The sequence below is a fragment of the Eschrichtius robustus genome, chromosome 12 (genome assembly GCF_028021215.1).
Source record: "Eschrichtius robustus isolate mEscRob2 chromosome 12, mEscRob2.pri, whole genome shotgun sequence".
NCBI classification, from domain to species: Eukaryota; Metazoa; Chordata; class Mammalia; order Artiodactyla; family Eschrichtiidae; genus Eschrichtius; species Eschrichtius robustus.
The window spans coordinates 66,380,886-66,398,893 of NC_090835.1; the positions used below are offsets into that span (position 1 = coordinate 66,380,886).

An 18,008-nucleotide genomic window follows, 5' to 3' on the forward strand; every position below is an offset into this window, starting at 1 on the left:
AAGCAATGTTAGCCATCTGGCATTTTTATGTATTATCATTTATTACTTCTTCAGTCTTCAGCATCTGAAGAATGTTTCAAAAGTGTCTTAATACCTGTAGCAGAGACACTGCTGGTGCCCTGCCCACATCGCTTCACCTGTGCCATTTCAGTGGCCATCAGCCTCTCATCCAGCTACTGGAACCTGCTTTTCTTTGTCTATGATTTTTTTCTTGACACTGGAGCCTGTTTCTTACACCCTTGTGTCAGGTAAGAACAGCCAGGAAATTCATGGCCCCAGGAGCAGCCCTCAACCAATAAACATCCTTCTTTGGTGGCTTTATCTGAGGGATGATATGGAGAGTCCCTAGTACATAAGAACTAGTTGCCTGATGCTTTGCTTGGTAATGTGCCCTTCATTGTCTGCCTTTGCTGCCCTGAATCACTGCCCTACTCCCTTCTCAGGGTCCCCTTCACTGCCGAAACCAACTAGTATTTGCACTCAAAACCTTGTCTCAGGGAATCCAAACAGACAAACCCAAATTATGTCTCAGTCCTCTGGGGGCACATCAGCCAACCACAGCAAGGTGAATTAGACTCATGTATAATTTCTAGGGGAGAACTAAGTGAATAGATGCTTCTTCTGATAAAGCTGCAGTGATTACTGGAGAAAACAATCATTAAGGAAACACTTCACCATTCTATGCTCCATTTTCTCACAATTTCAGCACATCTGGCTTATCTAACCAGGGTACCTTTGGGCACAACCCCATTAAAAAAAGCCCTACCCTGGAAATCCAGATAATAGAGGGCCCAGAAATGAAGGCTATGGATATCTCACCATTGTCATTATAATCCACCATGCTCACTAACATCAGCTTTGCTTCTTCATTTATTAGATTACCATTTAAGATGCCAGTGAATTATTAAAAGATTGCATCCTTTCCCAACCAGGATGATGATGATATTTTTGTTTCTCTGACTATAGATAACTAAAATTAAAATTAGTTGCAAATTACTGCCAATTTAGCTTACTTTTCAGCATCTCAAGCAGCAAACTGTGAAATGGTTGTGATAAAAGTGTGTTTATTCTTTCTGAGTAATGGCATCCAGTTGCTGTTTGGGGGAGATAAATGTGTGATCTATCCAGATACAGTTTTGCAGCTCATTTTAATAGACTTTACACAAAGGGCACTGGTTTCCAAAAATAGGAGTATGTGTGTATATCAGGACGGTACTTGCATCGTCAGCATCAGCCCCTAAGTCTTTTTGTTACTTATCATCTTCCCCACCTCACAAGCCATTACACAGTAGGGTGAAGAGTAGTTCTTTCCTGTGAGAGTGACTCACCTTTTGAGTTCAGATTGCGAGTTCAGTTTAGACAAATGAAAAGAACCAAAATGTGAGCTTATTGAGGGAAACAATCTATTTCCATCTCTTTCTGGCAAAACATAAGCAAGGTCTGAATTAAGAAAGCATTATTGAGTTGAAAAAAATCATAACAATGGTAAATTGGTGTTTTTGGTGCTATTTGTCAGAAGTTCTCATTGGTCAAAGAGAGAGAAACCAAATCATGTCTACAAACAAATGATGTGAATGTTTAAAACAAGTGCCATCACACTGTTTAATGATCAAAGTCAAAAAGAACATTGTCAGGAGAGGGAAATAAAGACTACCAGTGAACTCGAAAGGTATTTGAAGCCACTCTCCATCCTCTGTTACTGTTTTTACAACTCGGTAATATAAAGGAAGCAGGAGCTTAGAACCTGGGGTGAAACAAGAAAACAAGCACCTTATACCAACAAGGCGAAGAGGCAGAGATTCCACTGTCACAGAGAACGTCACGTTGCTTAATTTCAATTTAAAGGGTGACTTGAATGCCTGGCCTTATGGAAATTTAATGCTTTTTTATGGTTCATCTGAACTTGTCAGTTGGCCCCAAGCTGCGATAATCAACTTTTCAATGTCAGACTCATTTACTCCTCGAAGAATCCTGAAATAGCCATTCTCTCCCCAGGACTTTCCCCAGGAATTGGCAGCAATCTGCAGAAAAACAAAAATTAAAAAAAAAAAAAAAACTGAATAATACTTGGATATTTTTTAATCCAAACTGTAAAGTTACAGGGGACTCCTATGTAGCTTTATATGCTTTTGACTTATTATAGACTGTGATTATTAAGAACCTACACATTTTGAAAAGAAGAACAAAACAATTATATTATTCATTAATTACATTAATATGCATATATACTCATGTTCATGATAACCGAAATTGATGAATTCCCCCAGAGTACAATAGTAACATATGCATGAGAGTTTGAAATGCCACATCAGAAGATGACACATGCTGCAGTTACAGAGTGTCTATTATGTGACTGGTCCTGTGCTAAGCACGGGAGGAACCATGATAAAAAATATCCTGTGTTCAGGGAGCTTATGGTCTAATGAAGGATGGTCAACGTAAGGCAAGTACTAAGGTAGAAATATGCACATGGAGAGGCATCTCATTTATCTGAATGGTTCAGGGAAGTTGTCATGAAGAAATACCACATGTGATGCATATTAAAGCCTAGGAGTAAATTAACCAGATTAAAAAAATGGAGGAAGGGAGATTCAGGTAAATAGTAAAAACATAAATATCAAAGCATGAAGCAGCATGAAGCAGAGAAATGAAGCAACAAAACTGTTATCATTAGATCATAAAACAGAAGCAGGTTGGTAGTTTATGAGGCTAGAAGGGGAGGAGAGGAAATCCATACTGAGAAAATAATGGTGAAAATGATGACAAGTTGTTGAGTTCCTTCCAGCAGGAATGCAGGTGGACAAATTTATATTTTGATTACATTCTTCTGTATGAACTGAGATGGATGAATTTAAAAGGGTAGGAAAAAAAACCCACAGGGATGTAAACAGATCTTTGCAGGAAACCGTCTTCAGCAGGAAACCCCTTCTCTTGTCACTTTAGCAAAGCTATATTTTAACTAAACTTAAACAGTCCACCCCCATGTTCTGCTCATCTCTGACCCAAGCACAGTTTTCAAATCTTTTGATCACACACTACCTTGCCTAATCTGTTGGTTCTTCCCATAGATCAAAGAAGTAGAAATGAAGAATAAATAATTAACAGATGACCAGATCTCTTCCCTAGCTTCCCCATCAGTGATCTCCAGAACAAACTGTGTGAACAAGACAGCAACTAAAGAAAGATCACAAGAAGTGGACAAGCCTGCAGGCAGTAGGGGATGGCAAGGACTCTGACCTCCTATCGCAATGATTAACTGAGATTACTTCCCCTTTTCCCTTTAAAACTTTCATGGCCAAGCAGAATCTTTGGAGTTGGTTTTTGGGGGACACAAGTCCGCCTTTTCCCCAGATTTCTGACTTTCTGATTAAAAGCAATTTTCCCTTCCACCTTTATTTCTGGACTCTCAGTTCTGTTGCATTAATCTATTTGTCTGTTTTTATGCCAGTATCATACTGTTTTGATCACTATAAATTTATAGTATAACTTGAAATCAGGAAATGTGATACTCCTTGCTTTGTTTTTCTTTCAAAGGACTGCCTTGGCTACTTGGGGTCTTTTTTGTTTCCATGTAAATTTTAGGATTTTTTTTTCAATTTCTGTAAAAAATGCCATTGGAATCTTGATAGGAATTGCATTGAAGCTATAGATGTTTTTGGTAGTATTGAAATTTTAACAATATTAATTCTTCCCCTTCATGAACACAGGATACCTTTCCATTTATTTGTGACATTTTTGATATCTTTCATCAATGTCTTATAGTTTTCAGAGTAGAGATCTTTCACCTCCTTGGTTAAGTTTATTCCAAAGTTTTTTTCTTTTTTTTTTTCGATGCTATTGTACATGGGATTGTTTGTTTTCTTTATTTCTTTTTCAGATAATCTGTTGCTAGTGTCTAAAAAGGCTACTGATTTTTGTATGATAGTTTTGTTATCCTGTAATTTTACTGAATTAATTGATTTGACCTAACAACTTTTGGGTGAAGTCTTTAAGATTTTCCAAGCAGGTATACCTTGGAAATTTTGCAGGTTCAGTTCCAGACTACTGCAATAAAATGAATATCGCAATAAAGTGAGTCACATAAATTTTTTGGTTTCCCAGTGCATATAAAAGATATGTTTACACTATACTGTAGTCTTTTAAGTGTACAATAGCATTACATCTAAAAAAAATGTGCATACTTTAATTAAGAATACTTTATTGCTAAAAAATGCTAACCATCATCTGATTATTTAGCAAGTTGAAATATTTTTGCTGGTAGAAGGTTTAAAATATTGCAAGAGTTACCAAAATGTGACACAGAGACACAAAGTGAGCAAATGCTGTTGGAAAAATGGTGCCAATAGACTGCTCAATATGGTCTATTGCCACAAATCTTCAATTTCTACAACAAAAAAAAACAAAACAAAAAAACCAATATTTGTAAAGTGCAATGAAACACGGTATACCTATATAAACTGCAAATAGAGACAATTTTACTTCTTCCTTTCCAATTCTGATGGTTTTTATTTCTTTTTCTTGCCAGATGGCTCTGGAAAGGACTTCCAGTACTATGTTGAATAGGAGTGGTGAGAATGGGCACCATTGTCTTGTTTCTCATCTTAGAGGAAAAGCTTTCAACTTTTCACCATTAAGTATAATGTTATCTGTGAGGTACATTCCTTCTGTACTTGTTAAGAGTTTTTATCATTAACAAATGTAGAATTTTGTCAAATGTTTTTACTGAATCTATTAAGATTACTATATAATTTTTTCTTTCATTCTATTAATGTGATGTTTCACATTGATTGGTTTGTGTGTGTTGAACCATCCTTGCATACCAGGTATAAATCACATGTGATCATGGTGAATGGTTCTTTTAATGTGCTGCTAAATCAAATTTGCTGGCAATAAAATGCTGTCTTAATTACTGTAGATTTATATAGTCTTGAAACCTGGTAGTGTACATCCTCCAACTTTGTTCTTCTTTACTGTGGCTATCTTGGGTACTCTAGGTCTTTCGCACTTCCATTTAAAGTTTAGAATCATCTTTTCAGTATAATCCTCTCTCCCCCTCCAAAAAAAAAAAAATCTCTTCTGGGACATAGATTAGGATGTTACTAAATTAATAGATCAATTTGGGAAGGTTAATCTAGAGACTTCCAGGTCATCAATATTGTATAATTCTCCTTTTAGCTAGGTCTTCTTTAATTTCTCGTAACACTAAAAATCTTGCACATTTTTCATTGACATACTCCCTAGGTTTTTATTTATTTATTTATTTATTCTTGGCTGTATTGGGTCTTCGTTGCTGTGCACGGGCTTTTCTCTAGTTGTGTCGTGTGGGGGCTACTCTTCGTTGTGGTGCACGGGCTTCTCATTGCGGTGGCTTCTCTTGTTGCGGAGCACGGGCTCTAAGCACGCGGGCTTCAGTAGTTGTGGCTCGTGGGCTCTAGAGTGCAGGCTCAGTAGTTGTGGTGCACGGGCTTAGTTGCTCCGCGGCATGTGAATCTTCCCAGACCAGGGCTCGAACCCGTGTCCCCTGCATTGGCAGGTGGATTCTCAAGCACTGCAGCACCAGGGAAGTACTTCCCTAGGTTTTTAAATAGTTACATCATTTTTTTTTTTTTGTATTAGGACTTCAATTGGGCACAAAGATTATTTTCTTCACAACAGTTACATTAATAGAAGGCTTTAAGCTGAAATTAGTCATTAAACCTAAGTCACTTGTAATTTCAAAAAACCAAGAAACAAATATAGACCAAAAATAATTATTTTCTCTTCAAAATATTTATAAAACTGGAAAGACTATCATACATAGAAAATTCTAATACTTCAAAGTAAGGCTATGTTTTCCCTGGAAACTTGCTAAATTTTTCCTCATAGATGTAGCAGGAGTGTGGTATAGCAGTAACTGGACAGAGGACAATTGCAGCTTATGCCCCTAACTAGATATTTCTTATATTTTGTCTAAGCCATCCAAGTTTTGGTACTGTGCTACAGCAGCCCTAGCAAACTGATACACCTCTGTATTCCCTAGGGTTCATTTCTGATGTTGCCTACTAAATATCCCAGTAAGGGTTCATATAGCTCTTTAAAAAGCCAGACCATGACCTAGAGACTCTGTTCAGCTTATCTCCTCCCAGCACCTCCATTTAATAGAGACAGCAATTCACTTTCCTTTTAGAAATAGTTCTGTAATTTGTTCTCAGTTTTTCAAAAATAAAAAATATATTGTTGAGGGACTTCCCTGGCAGTCCAGTGGTTAACACTCCACACTTCCACTGCAGGGGGCACAGGTTCGATCCCTGGTTGGGCAGCTAAGATCCCATGTGCCGCACAGTGCAGCCAAAAGAAAAAAAAAAAAAAAAAAATCTGGGAACTGAAAGAGCTAAGCAAAGTCCCAGAAGGCAAGAGAGAGAGGTAATATGAAAGAGAGGTTGAGAGACATAGAGGATAATATGAGAAGGACAATCATCTGTTTAATAGAAATGTCCAAAAGTAAAGGAAGGAAAGATGGTATATTCAGCTATAATAACTGAGACCTTTATAATAGTCATCAATATTGTGAATCCTCAGAATTAGAACACAAAAAGCCCCAATTCTTACACAAAATTTAACACTACAGATACTACAGTAATATAATCGGACTTATTTTGGTAATGTCAGGTCTACTTTCAGATCAGAAATTTCCTGCAGAGTAATATTTCTCTCTCCTGGAATTTTAATTTCTGTAAGTAAAGACAGCAAGATGTTTCTCTCACCACTATAGATATAAGTAGAAATAATTATGAACTACATGCAATACATGTAAGAAAAGGCAGTAAGTTCATTATGAATTATAGTAATTATGACCCTTAGTAAAATGACATATCCCATCCAAAGAATTTCACACAAATATAAGAGTCTAAAATATATCCTAATTTTTAGGTACTGGCAATCAAATCTGCTATTTTAGGATCCAAAATGAATTATAAAATACTTTCACCAGTAAGGGTTGTATTAAACAAATTTTCTTTTTAGCACTTCACTCTGATTCTCCCTTGTCCCTTCTGAAACTATGATTTTTTAAAATGTTTATTTATTTATTTCTTATTAGTCATCCATTTTACACACATCAGTGTATACATGTCAATCCCAGTCTCCTGATTCATCACACCCCCACCCCCACCCCCCACCTCTTTCCCCCCTTGGTGTCCATATGTTGTTCTCTGCTTCTGTGTCTCAATTTCTGCTCTGCAAACCAGTTCATCTGTAGCATTTTCTACATTCCACATATTTGTGTTAATATATGATATTTGTTTTTCAATTTGTGACTTACTTCACTCTGTATGACAGTCTCTAGATGCATCCACGTCTCTACAAATGACCCAATTTCGTTCTTTTTTAAGGCTGAGTAATATTGCATTGTATATATGTACCACATCTTCTTTACCCATTCATCTGTCGATGAGCATTTAGGTTGCTTCCATGACTTGGCTATTGTAAACAGTGCTGCCATGAACATTGGGTTGCATGTGTCTTTTTGAATTATGGTTTTCTCTGGGTGCTGGGTCATATGGTAATTCTATTTTTAGATTTTTAAGGAGCCTCCATACTGTTCTCCATAGTAGCTGTATCAATTTACATTCCCACCAACAGTGCAAGAGGGTTCCCTTTTCTCCACACCCTCTCCAGCATTTGTTGTTTGTAGATTTTCTGATGATGCCCTTTCTAACTGGTGTGAGGTGATTCCTCATTGTAATTTTGATTTGCATTTCTCTAATAATTAGTGATGTTGAGCAGCTTTTCAGGTGCTTCTTGGCCATTTAAATGTCTTCTTTGGAGAAATATCTACTTAGGTCTTCTGCCCATTTTTGGATTGGGTTGTTTGTTTTTTTAATATTGAGCTGCAAGTGCTGTTTATATATTTTGGAGATTAATCCTTTGTCCATTGATTCGTTTGCAAATATTTTCTCCCATTCTGAGGGTTGTCTTTTCATCTTGTTTATGGTTTCCTTTGCTGTGCAAAATCTTTGAAGTTTCATTAGGTCCCATTTGTTTATTTTTTGTTTTTATTTCCATTACTCTAGGAGGTGAATCAAAAAAGATCTTGCTGAGATTTATGTCAAAGAGTGTTCTTCCTATGGTTTCTGCTAAGAGTTTTATAGTGTCCAGTCTTACATTTAGGTCTCTAATCCATTTTGAGTTCATTTTTGTGTATGGTGTTAGGGAGTGTTCTAATTTCATTCTTTCACATGTAGCTCTCCAGTTTTCCCAGCACCACTTATTGAAGAGACTGTCTTTTCTCCATTGTATATTCTTGCCTCCTTTGTCATAGATTAGTTGACCATAGGTGTGTGGGTTTATCTCTGGATTTTCTATCCTGTTCCACTGATTTATAGTTCTGTTTTTGTGCCAGTACCATATTGTCTTGATTACTGTAGCTCTGTAATCTAGTCTGAAGTCAGGGAGTCTGATTCCTCCAGCTCCGTTTTTTCCCTCAAGACTGCTTCGGCTCTTCGCGGTCTTTTGTGTCTCCATACAACTTTTAAGATTTGTTGTTCTAGTTCTGTAAAAAATGCCATTGGTAATTTGATAGGGATTGCATTGAATCTGTAGATTGCTTTGTAGTCATTCTCACAATATTGATTCGTCCAACCAAAGAACATGGTATATCTCTCCATCTGTTTGTATCATCTTTAATTCCTTTCATCAGTGTCTTATACTTTTCTGCATATAGGTCTTTTGTCTCCCTAGGTAGGTTTATTCCTAGGTATTTTCTTCTTTTTGTTGCAGTGGTAAATGGGAGTGTTTCCTTAATTTCTCTTTCAGATTTTTCATCATTAGTGTATAGGAATGCAAGAGATTTCTGTGCATAAATTTTGTATCCTGCAACTTTACCAAATTCATTAATTAGCTCTAGTAGTTTTCTGGTGGTATCTTTAGGATCCTCTATGTATAGTGTCATGTCATCTGCAAACAGTGACAGTTTTACTTCTTCTTTTCCAATCTGTATTCCTTTTATTTCTTTTTCTTCTCTGATTGCTGTGGCTAGGACTTCCAAAACTATGTTAAATAATAGAGGTGAGACTGGACATTCTTGTCTTGTTCCTGATCTTAGAGGATATGCTTCCAGTTTTTCACCATTGAGAATGATGTTTGCTGTGTGTTTGTCATATATGGCCTTTATTATGTTGAAGTAGTTTCCCTCTATGCCCACTTTCTGCAGAGTTTTTATTATAAATGGGTGTTGAATTTTGTCCAAAGCCTTTTCTGCATCTATTAAGATGATCATATGGTTTTTATTCTTCAATTTGTTAATATGGTGTATCACATTGATTGATTTGCGTATATTGAAGATTCCTTGCATCTCTGGGATAAATGTAACTTGATCATGGTGTATGATCCTTTTAATGTGTTGTTGGAGTCTGTTTGTTAGTATTTTGTTGAGGATTTTTGCATCTATATTCATCAGTGACATTGGTCTGTAATTTTCTTTTTTGTAGTATCTTTGTCTGGTTTTGGTATCAGAGTGATGGTGGCCTCATAGAAGGAGTTTGGGAGTTTTCCTTCTTTTACAATATTTTGGAAGAGTTTGAGAAGGACGGGTGTTAGCTCTTCTCTAAATGTTTGATAGAATTCACCTGTGAAGCCATCTGGTCCTAGACTTTTGTTTGTTGGAAGATTTTTAATCACAGTTTCAATTTCATTACTCGTGATGGGTCTGTTCATATTTTCTATTTCTTCCTGGTTCAGTCTTGGAAGGTTATACCTTTCCAAGAATTTGTCCATTTCTTTCAGGTTGTCCATTTTATTGGCATAGAGTTTCTTATAGTAGTCTCTTAGGATGCTTCGTATTTCTGTGGTGTCTGTTGTAACTTCTCCTTTTTCATTTCTAATTTTATTGATTTAGGTCCTCTCCCTTTTTCTTGATGAGTCTACCTAATGATTTATCAATTTTGTTTATCTTCTCAAAGAAACAGCTTTTAGTTGTATTGATCTTTGCTATAGTTTCCTTCATTTCTTTTTCATTTATTTCTGATCTGATCTTTAGGATTTCTCTCCTTCTGCTAACTTTGGGTTCTGTTTGTTCTTCTTTCTCTAGTTCCTTTAGGTGTAACGTTAGATTTTTTATTTGAGATTTTTCTTGTTTCATGAGGTAGGCTTGTATAGCTATAAGCTTCCCTCTTAGAACTGCTTTTGCTGCATCCCATAGGTTTTGGATTGTCGTGTTTTCATTGTCATTTGCCTCTAGGTATTTTTTGATTTCCTCTTTGATTGCTTCATTGATCTCTTGGCTATTTAGTAACGTATTGTTTAGCCTCCATGTGTTTGTGTTTTTTACGTTTTTTTCCCTGTAATTGATTTCTAATCTCATAGCATTGTGGTCATAAAAGATGCTTGATAATGTTTCAATTTTCTTCAGTTTATTGAGGCTTGACTTGTGCCGCAAGATGTGATCTATCCTGGAGAATGCTCTGTGCGCACTTGAGAAGAACGTGTAATCTGCTGTTTTTGGTTGGAATGTCCTATAAATATCAATTAAATCTATCTGGTCTATTGTGTGATTTAAAGCTTGTGTTTCCTTATTAATTTTCTGTTTGGCTGATCTGTCCATTGATGTAAGTGAGGTGTTAAAGTCCCCCACTATTATTGTGTTACTGTCGATTTCCTCTTTTAGAACTGTTAGCAGTTGCCTTATGTATTGAGGTGTTCCTATGTTGAGTGCATATATATTTATAATTTTTATATCTTCTTCTTGGATTGATCCCTTGATCATTACATAGTGTCCTTTCTTGTCTCTTGTACCATTCTTTATTTTAAAGTCTATTTTATCTGATATGAGTGTTGCTACTCCAGCTTTCTTTTGATTTCCATTTGCATGGAATATTTTTTTCCATCCCCTCACTTTCAGCCTGTATGTGTCCCTAGGTCTGAAGTGGGTGTCTTGTAGACAGCATATATATGGATCTTGTTTTTGTATCCATTCAGCAAGCCTGAGTCTTTTGGTTGGAGCATTTAATCCATTCACATTTAAGGTAATTATTGATATGTATGTTCCTATTACCATTTTCTTAATTTTGTGGCGTTCTTTTTTGTAGGTCCTTTTCTTCTCCTGTGTTTCCCACTTAGAGAAGTTCCTTTAGCATTTTTTGTAGAGCTGGGTTGGTGGTGCTGAATCCTCTTAGCTTTTTCTTGTCTGTAAAGCTTTTGATTTCTCCATCAAATCTGAATGAGATCCTTGTTGGGCAGAGTAATCTTGGTTGTAGGTTCTTCCCTTTCATCACTTTAAGTATATCATGCCACTCCCTTCTGGCTTGTAGAGTTTCTGCTGAGAAATCAGATGTTAACCTTATGGGAGTTCCCTTGTATGTTATTTATTGTTTTTCCCTTGATGCTTTCAATAATTTTTCTTTGCCTTTAATTTTTGCCAGTTTGATTAGTATGTGTCTCGGCGTGTTTCTCCTTGGGTTTATCCTTATGGGACTCTTTGCACTTCCTGGACTTGGGTGGCTATTTCCTTTCCCACGTTAGGGGAAGTTTTTGACTATAATCGCTTCAAATATTTTCTCTGGTCCTTTCTCTCTCTCTTCTCCTTCTGGGACCCCTATAATGTGAATGTTGTTGTGTTTAATGTTGTTCCAGAGGTCTCTTAGACTGTCTTCATTTCTTTTCATTCTTTTTTCTTTATTCTGTTCCACAGCAGTGAATTCCACCATTCTGTCTTCCAGGTCACTTATCCGTTCTTCTGCCTCAGTTATTCTTCTATTGATTCCTTCTAGTGTATTTTTCATTTCAGTTATTGTATTGTTCATCTCGTTTGTTTGTTCTTTAACTCTTCTAGATTTTTGTTAAACATTTCTTACATCTTCTCAATCTTTGCCTCCATTCTTTTTCCAAGGTCCTGGATCATCTTCACTATCATTATTCTGAATTCTTTTTCTGGAAGATTTCCTATCTCCATTTCATTTAGTTGTTTTCTGGGGTTTTATCTTGCTCCTTCATCTGGTACATAGCCCTCTGCCTTTACATCTTTTCTATCTTTATGTTAATGTGGTTTTTGTTCCACAGTCTGCAGGATTGTAGTTCTTCTTGCATCTGCTGTCTGCTCTCTGGTGGATGAGGCTATCTAAGAGGCTTGTGTAAGTTTCCTGATGGGACGGACCAGTCTAGTTACATCATTTTAGGTCATGTTTATTTTTAATTTCCCATTGCTTCTTGTTACTATATAGAACTATAATTTGTTTTTTATATTGATCTAATATGAAGAAAGCTTGTTAAATATGCTTACTGTTTTTAATAGTTTATTTCTATATATATGTTTTGATTTTCCATATTCATAATCATGTCATCTGCAAATAACATCAGTTATATTTCTTTCCACACTCCCCTTTATTTTTTGTTTGTTTGTTTGTTTTACTGCACTAGGTGGTACCTTCAGTAAAATGTTAATAAAAATGTTGACAATGAATGTTTTATTTTTCAGTGATGAGGGAAAAGCGTTCAGTATTTTACCATTAATTATGATGTTAGCTCTAGGGTTTTTGTGGATAAAGTTTATAAGGTGAAGGAAGGTAGGTTCTATTCCTAATTTGCTGAGGTTTTAGGTCATAAATGACTTCTGTGGTCAGCAGAATTCTAAAATGAACCCGAAATTCCTCCTCCCTTGTGTAGTTTCCCCATATAATCCTTTCCATTTGAGTGTGGGAAGGACCTGAGAATATAATGGGGTATTACTTCTGTGATTAGGTTATGTTATCTCACAAAGTTGAACAGATTTTGAAGATGTGATTCAAATTCCCAATCAACTGACTGCGAGTTAATTAAAAGGGAGATTATTCTGCCTAAGCTAATCATGTGAACCCTGTAGAAGAGAGTCTAGAAATCAGAAATTGTATTTTCCTAATGATCTTGAAGTTACCGTGTTTGGAAAGGATTTATGAGAGTACCTATGAGGGGGCTGGTGGCAAAAAAACTGTTATTATTGCATCTTCTGTACCAATTAAGATAATCATGTTTATTTTTCCATCTTTAGTCTGGCAATGTGATGAACTATATTCATTGCTTTTACATGTAAAACCAACTTTGCACTCCTGCGATAAACCTCACTTGATCATAATATATTGTCCTTTTAATATATTTTACAGTTGTGATATTTTGTGTAGAATTTTGTGTTCATAAGAGACATTGCCCAGTAGTTTTCTTTTCTTATGTTGTCCCTGTCAAGTTTTGGTATTGGTGTCATGCTGGTTCATGAAGTGTGTTGGGAACTGTTTTTTCTCTATTTCCTAAAAGATATTGACATAAAATTGATTTCATTTGTTATTTAAATGTTTGGAAAAATTTACCAGTGAAGCCATTAGAGACTGGTATTTTTTGTAAGTTTCTTTTCTTTAATACAGAATCAGCTTCTCAAATAGTATTATAACTAGACTTTTCTATTTTCACCTTGTGTGAGTTTTGATGCTTTGCTTTCCAAGGAGTTTATTCATTTCATCTATATTTTCAAATATATTGGCATAATGCTTGCATAGCATCTTATATTACCTACTTAATATCTATTGAAACTGAAGAAAGTCCTCTTTTTTCATTTCTATGTTAAATTTTTTTTCTCTCTTGGCTTCTTTATGAGTCTTCCTAGGAATTTAATCTTTTCAAAGAATCAAATCTTTGCCCTCTTGATATTCTCTATTGTATGTCCACTTTTTTTCATTGATTTCTGCCCTTCTCCTTTTCATTCCCTTCATTCTAATTTTTGGAGGTTTGAGTTCTTTATCTAGCTTACTGGATTACTATTTTCAACTTTTCCTTTTTTAATATATGCATTGATTTTAACCTTTCTTTTTTTCCAAATACATGCATCTTCTATTACATTAAGTACTGCTTTAGCTAAGTAACACAAGTTTTGACATAGCATACTCTGTAAAATTTCAATCCTTTCAGTTTGTTGAACTTACCTTATGACCCAGCATATGGTCAACATTGGCAACTATTCCATATGCACTAAAAGAATATATATTCATTAATAGTTGTATCTAGTATTCTATGAATTTTAATTACATTAAGCTAGCTAATAGTTGTTTTTTAATCTTCTATATCTTTATCTATATTTTAGCTGCTTACTCTATGAAATAATAAGTGGGATGTGTTGAAATATACAACCAAATTGTGGATTTGTCTTTCTCTTTTCTTCTGTAACTTTTGCTTTATATTTTTGATGCTGTGTTATCTTAGCTTTTGTTTGAATGAAAATGTTTCTGATTTGCCTTCTTTGAAGAAAGTTGCCGCTGGATATAAAATTCTAGTTTCCCCTACTTAGAGTTTATTGAGCTTCCGAATTTAGGTTGGCATCTTTCCATTTTGGAAAACTTTTGGCTGTCAGTTCTTCAAATATTTGTTCTGCTTCATTCTCTCTCTCATCCTTCTGAGAATACAGTTACATGTATGTTAAAACATTTGATTGTGTCCCACCCGTCTCTTCCCAGTGTTCTGGATTTTTCATTATATTTTCCTCTGTGTACTGCAACTTGGATATATTTTATTGCATTTATTTAAGATATCTAATTCTGTCTGCTATTTAACCCATATGTTGAGTTCTTAATTTCAGGCATTGCACTCACACCAACAATAATTCTTTTCTTTTTGTATATTGAAATAATTTGTTGAAATTCTCTATCTTTTCATTCATATTTAAAAAAAATTTTTACAACGGTTATTACATCTATTGCTTCTGTTGATAGTTTTTTCCCTTGGTTATTGGTCACATTTTTCTGCTACATGTCTCAAAATGTTTAAATGCATGCTGGATACTTTGCCATAATAATTACAGTTGTCCCTTGGTATCTGTGGGGGATTGGTTCCAGGAGATCTCTCTTTCCCTGCACCAAAATCCACAGATGCTCAAGTCTGCCAACTAAAAACTGACACCTGACATCTGCCTCTACAAGGATGAAGTCATTAGCCACTTCAGTCTCTGAGCTTCAACACACCTGAAAGGAACTCAGGGTGGAGATCAGGAATGAGGCACCCTGTGCTCTGGGAAAAACTGGCAGAACAGACCTTCAGATAATTAGATATTTTCAGAAGAAGATTTTATGAGCCCAAATTCTTGCATCTTCTCATATCTAGAAAAGCCCTAAAATCCTGAACGGAGACATCTGCTCCTTGTGACTAGCAGTAACCTTCATGAAACTAACAGCAACCTTCTGCAAAAATGTGTGCTTGATTACATGTATTCCCCCATCACCAAAATCATATATATACAGACCTCTACCCTATCTCTTCCGAGCAGTTCTTCAGAGCTATCTGAGATGCTGTCTCCTGAGCGATAGTCCCTATTTTGCCCCAAATAAAACTTAACTCACAACCCTCACATTGTGCAATTTTTTTAGTTGACAAGTTCCTTATATAAAATGGCATAATATTTGCGTATAACCTATACACATCCTCTCGTATGCTTTAAGCCATCTCTGGGTTACTTATAATACCTAATGCAATGTAAATGTTATGTAAATAGTTGTAAATGCAATGTAAGTGGTATGTAAATAGTTGCCCATGTACAGCAAATACAAGTTTTGCTTTTTGGAAATTTCTGGAACTTCAAAAATATTTTTGATCCACAGTTGGTTGAATCTGTGGATGCAGAACCCTCAGATATGGAGGGCGGACTACATAGAGATTGACACTGAGATTATTTTCCAAAGAAGGTTAGCCTTCTCCTAGAGAGATATGGTAAGGGACTAATCCCCTCAATTTAGTAAAGAACTGAGTAGGATCAGGGCTAGAGAAAAGTTTTGGTTAAACTTAATTGTACCTGGTTTCAAATATTTCAGGGCTGTACCTACCATGTGTGTGTTTCAGGCTCTCTTCAGGCTTCTCCTACCCCGAATTTGGCAATGCTGTAGTTGATTTCACTCTGCCATCCCCCCACCCTTAACTACTCACATTATTCTGCATTCAGAAATATTCCAGGAAGCTCAAATAATATATTCTCTTTCACATATCATAAATGTTAACTATTGAATACTAATTTTATTGACTATCTCAAGCTATTTTAATAAGGAAAATGATATTTAAGAAAGCTCAGTTCAAATACAAAGAAACATCATTCTGCTCAAAAGCATAACACCTCCATATGTCAACAAGACAAACACGAGTGGTGACCCCATACTTGGGTGATTGATTTTTGTGAGTGCCTTGTGGAGAAATCTAATTAACAAGAGTCACTTGAGTGAGCACATGCCCTAATATTTAGTGTTTTATAAGTTATAATATGCCCTCAAATGCATACATTCAAGTTCAAATTCTATGATGAATATCATTACCTAAACTTTATTTCTGGAGGAAAAAAGGTATATGATATAAGGACCTGGGATAATTTTCTTTATTGTAACTGAATATTTGAGGTAATATATTCCAATCTTCTTCAAACTTTCTTATGTATAACTTTCTATTATTTTTTAGGCTAGATATTAGTTTTTTCTCAGTAAAGAATCATGTGTATGTTATAGTTGGCAAAAACAAAAACAAAACTATATATATATATATATATTTGATACTAACATTACAAAAGCATCACCCATAGCAAAAAAAATGTAAGAATACAAAGTTGATTGACACATATGAGAGAACTCTAATCACTTCTTTAATTTTAATATAGGTGATAATAGAACAAAAGTTATTCTGTTGATTCTCAATTTGAAAAAAAAAATACTGATTCATCTGTTACAATTTGAAATAAGAGGAGTTGAAAAATATTACTATAATATAAATGATTATAATGAATTTTCTGTTGGAGAAAATACAAATATTACAAATGATATTACAGTGACTTAGGATATGACTAAATAATACAAAGCTGGGAATACGGACACAGATGATTCTAAAATACTCACTTCACAGTAGAAATTTAATTGGAAAGTATTACATACCCAAAATTTCTCTTTCCGCCCCTGTGCTCCTTTCAGTGTGCCCCATCTAAAAACAACAATAAAAAATATTGACATGGTTAAAAATGTTTGAGTTTCATCTTGATAAGATTCAAATTATTATCAGAATTGTATCTTTTCTTTTCTCTTTGCCTCACTGTGTTTTATTATTGAACTGTCATCATTGCCTACAGAAATGTGCATGTATCATTTTCTTTTTAACCAAAACTTCATTGACTTGTTCAGAATATACTCATCTATGTCTAAATGGCTTGAAATCAAACTCATTGACCAAAGGATATAAGTCCTAGGGCAGCTGGGATGCAGGGGTTTTAAAGTACTTAAAGATGCCTCCCCTCTTCATATCTCACTTTCTGAAACTCTGCTAAAAATCTCCAAGACTACTTATAAAAAACATAATGTAAATAAAGATAACTGTTGTAGAAAAGAGCATCTATGTAAAAATATTCATATGCATATATTATTCTAGAAAATGGTTGTATGCCTAATGTGACATTTCTATATATACATGTACATATGGAAATCAAATTCTATATTCTCAGTACTGAGCCAGTCTCAATGTGGCAGGTAACAGTTCATAAAATATACAGACCTACAATACCTCGTTTTTTTTCTCTTGACTAAACCCAGTGACATAGATGTTACTAACATGTTCTATTTACTAATGAAATATCAAGACCTGTCCAAGATCACAGAGTGTTGTTGAGCCAGGACTCCAAATCTCATGTTCTTAATATGCTATATTGCTTCTCTTATAAATATACAGTCCCCAACTACAGTGTGTCCTGAATGACATCAGTTTTATGTGGAGAAAGTATATTGACCACCACTTTCATGCACTCTGGTGGATTATGAGAAAATAATCCTGCCCACATCAATTCATTCCTAATACCCCAAATCTCAACGTCAGAGTGGTATGTCATTGTACAAAAGAACATTCTGGAAGAGGTACAAATTTGTTGTTCAAATATTTTCAACATGTCCATTTGCCAGAAAGCTGTTTTTCATAGGGTACAAAATAGAATGATGGCACCACAGCATAGAAGTATTGCTTAAAGATGACAGGTTTATTGTAAGGATCTTGGGACATTCAAGAGA

At 35.2% G+C, this 18,008-nt stretch overlaps 1 protein-coding gene across 6 annotated transcripts in view; it reads right to left on the bottom strand.

Moving 5' to 3' along the window:
• Positions 1-1,129: 1,129 nt before the first annotated feature.
• TINAG (tubulointerstitial nephritis antigen) overlaps positions 1,130-18,008 on the bottom strand; it is a 94,689-nt gene continuing 77,810 nt past the window's right edge. For all 6 annotated transcript variants that reach the window (XM_068557450.1, XM_068557455.1, XM_068557454.1 and 3 more), the window contains 2 exons: positions 16,893-16,938; positions 1,130-2,021 (listed from right to left, as the gene is read on the bottom strand). In XM_068557450.1, coding sequence (XP_068413551.1) covers positions 1,887-2,021; positions 16,893-16,938 — 181 coding nt within the window. In that variant the 3' untranslated portion in view covers positions 1,130-1,886. The remainder of the gene's footprint in view (positions 2,022-16,892; positions 16,939-18,008) is intronic.